Genomic DNA, 1,020 nt, shown 5'->3' with positions numbered 1-1,020 from the left:
ACTGACATATTAGGCTGACAAAGAAAAAAGTCATTTAACCTAAATTACCTATTTCGGTTTCTCCAAAAGTCCCTTGTTGCACTTCGTTGGTCTTTTTAGTTATGATAGCTCCCACGTACGTAGATAACTCAACGGCAAGTCTTTGTATGTATGTACGTATGTGTATATCTATTTATATGTGTGTGTGTGTGTGTGTGTGTGTGTGTGTGTGTGTGTGTATGTATGCATGTATGTGTGTATGTGTATATATGTATATATATATATATATATATATATATGTGTGTGTGTGTGTATGTATATATATAGACTCAGTCGTTAGAGCACCGGACTAACAATAATGTGGTTGTGAGTTCGATACCTGGACCGGGTTGTGTGTTGTGTTCTTGAGCAACAAACGTGCAAGTATGTTAATATGTTAATGGCGGAAGAAACGTGGAATTTACCCCTCATCAGCTACTCAAACTGGGGAATTCTCGCAGTTTCAGAAAATACCCTTGTTTGGAAAGCTGTTCCGTCTATATGTCCATCTATACGTACGCATGCATATATCTTAAATACCTTATCATAAACTTAATTGTCTTGAATTTTCTTCTTCTAGACTCAACTTGAAGGAATTACCACTCCAAAGAAATAAATAAACCACCTTTTTTAGAAGATGAATTTGATGATGATGATGATGACGACGATGACGACAAAGATGGTGGTGATGGTGATAATGATGAAGACAAGCCGGAGGAAGATGTTTACAATGAGGATTCTATGAAAAATAACACCGATTAAATAACTCGCGTTTTGAATAAAAAACAGAAAATATTTAAATACACTTGTTGTTGATAATTATAGTACCAAGTCAGACCTGGTTGAAGAGATAAATCATAGAATCGGTGTTCTATCCGTGACCATCATGTTTTTTCCTTTTTTTTTTTTTTGATACGGCCACAGTGTCATGTTTCCTTCATTCTCATGTTCAAGGCAGCAAGACAGGATATAAGTATGATGTGACTGTTATTTCTAGCATGT

At 35.5% G+C, this 1,020-nt stretch overlaps 1 protein-coding gene across 1 annotated transcript in view; it reads left to right on the top strand.

Moving 5' to 3' along the window:
• The window catches only part of LOC106875591 (33 kDa inner dynein arm light chain, axonemal), a 45,501-nt gene extending 44,682 nt beyond the window's left edge, over positions 1–819 (top strand). Inside the window, exon 7 of the mRNA XM_014923807.2 lies at positions 599–819. Within this exon, the coding sequence (XP_014779293.1) occupies positions 599–634 (36 nt within the window). The 3' untranslated portion in view covers positions 635–819. The remainder of the gene's footprint in view (positions 1–598) is intronic.
• The last annotated feature ends 201 nt before the right edge of the window (positions 820–1,020 follow it).

The sequence above is a fragment of the Octopus bimaculoides genome, chromosome 3, assembly GCF_001194135.2.
Source record: "Octopus bimaculoides isolate UCB-OBI-ISO-001 chromosome 3, ASM119413v2, whole genome shotgun sequence".
In the NCBI taxonomy this organism is placed as follows: domain Eukaryota; kingdom Metazoa; phylum Mollusca; class Cephalopoda; order Octopoda; family Octopodidae; genus Octopus; species Octopus bimaculoides.
The sequence above is the reverse complement of the archived record's forward strand: the minus strand, read 5'-3'. Positions and strand labels throughout refer to the sequence as shown.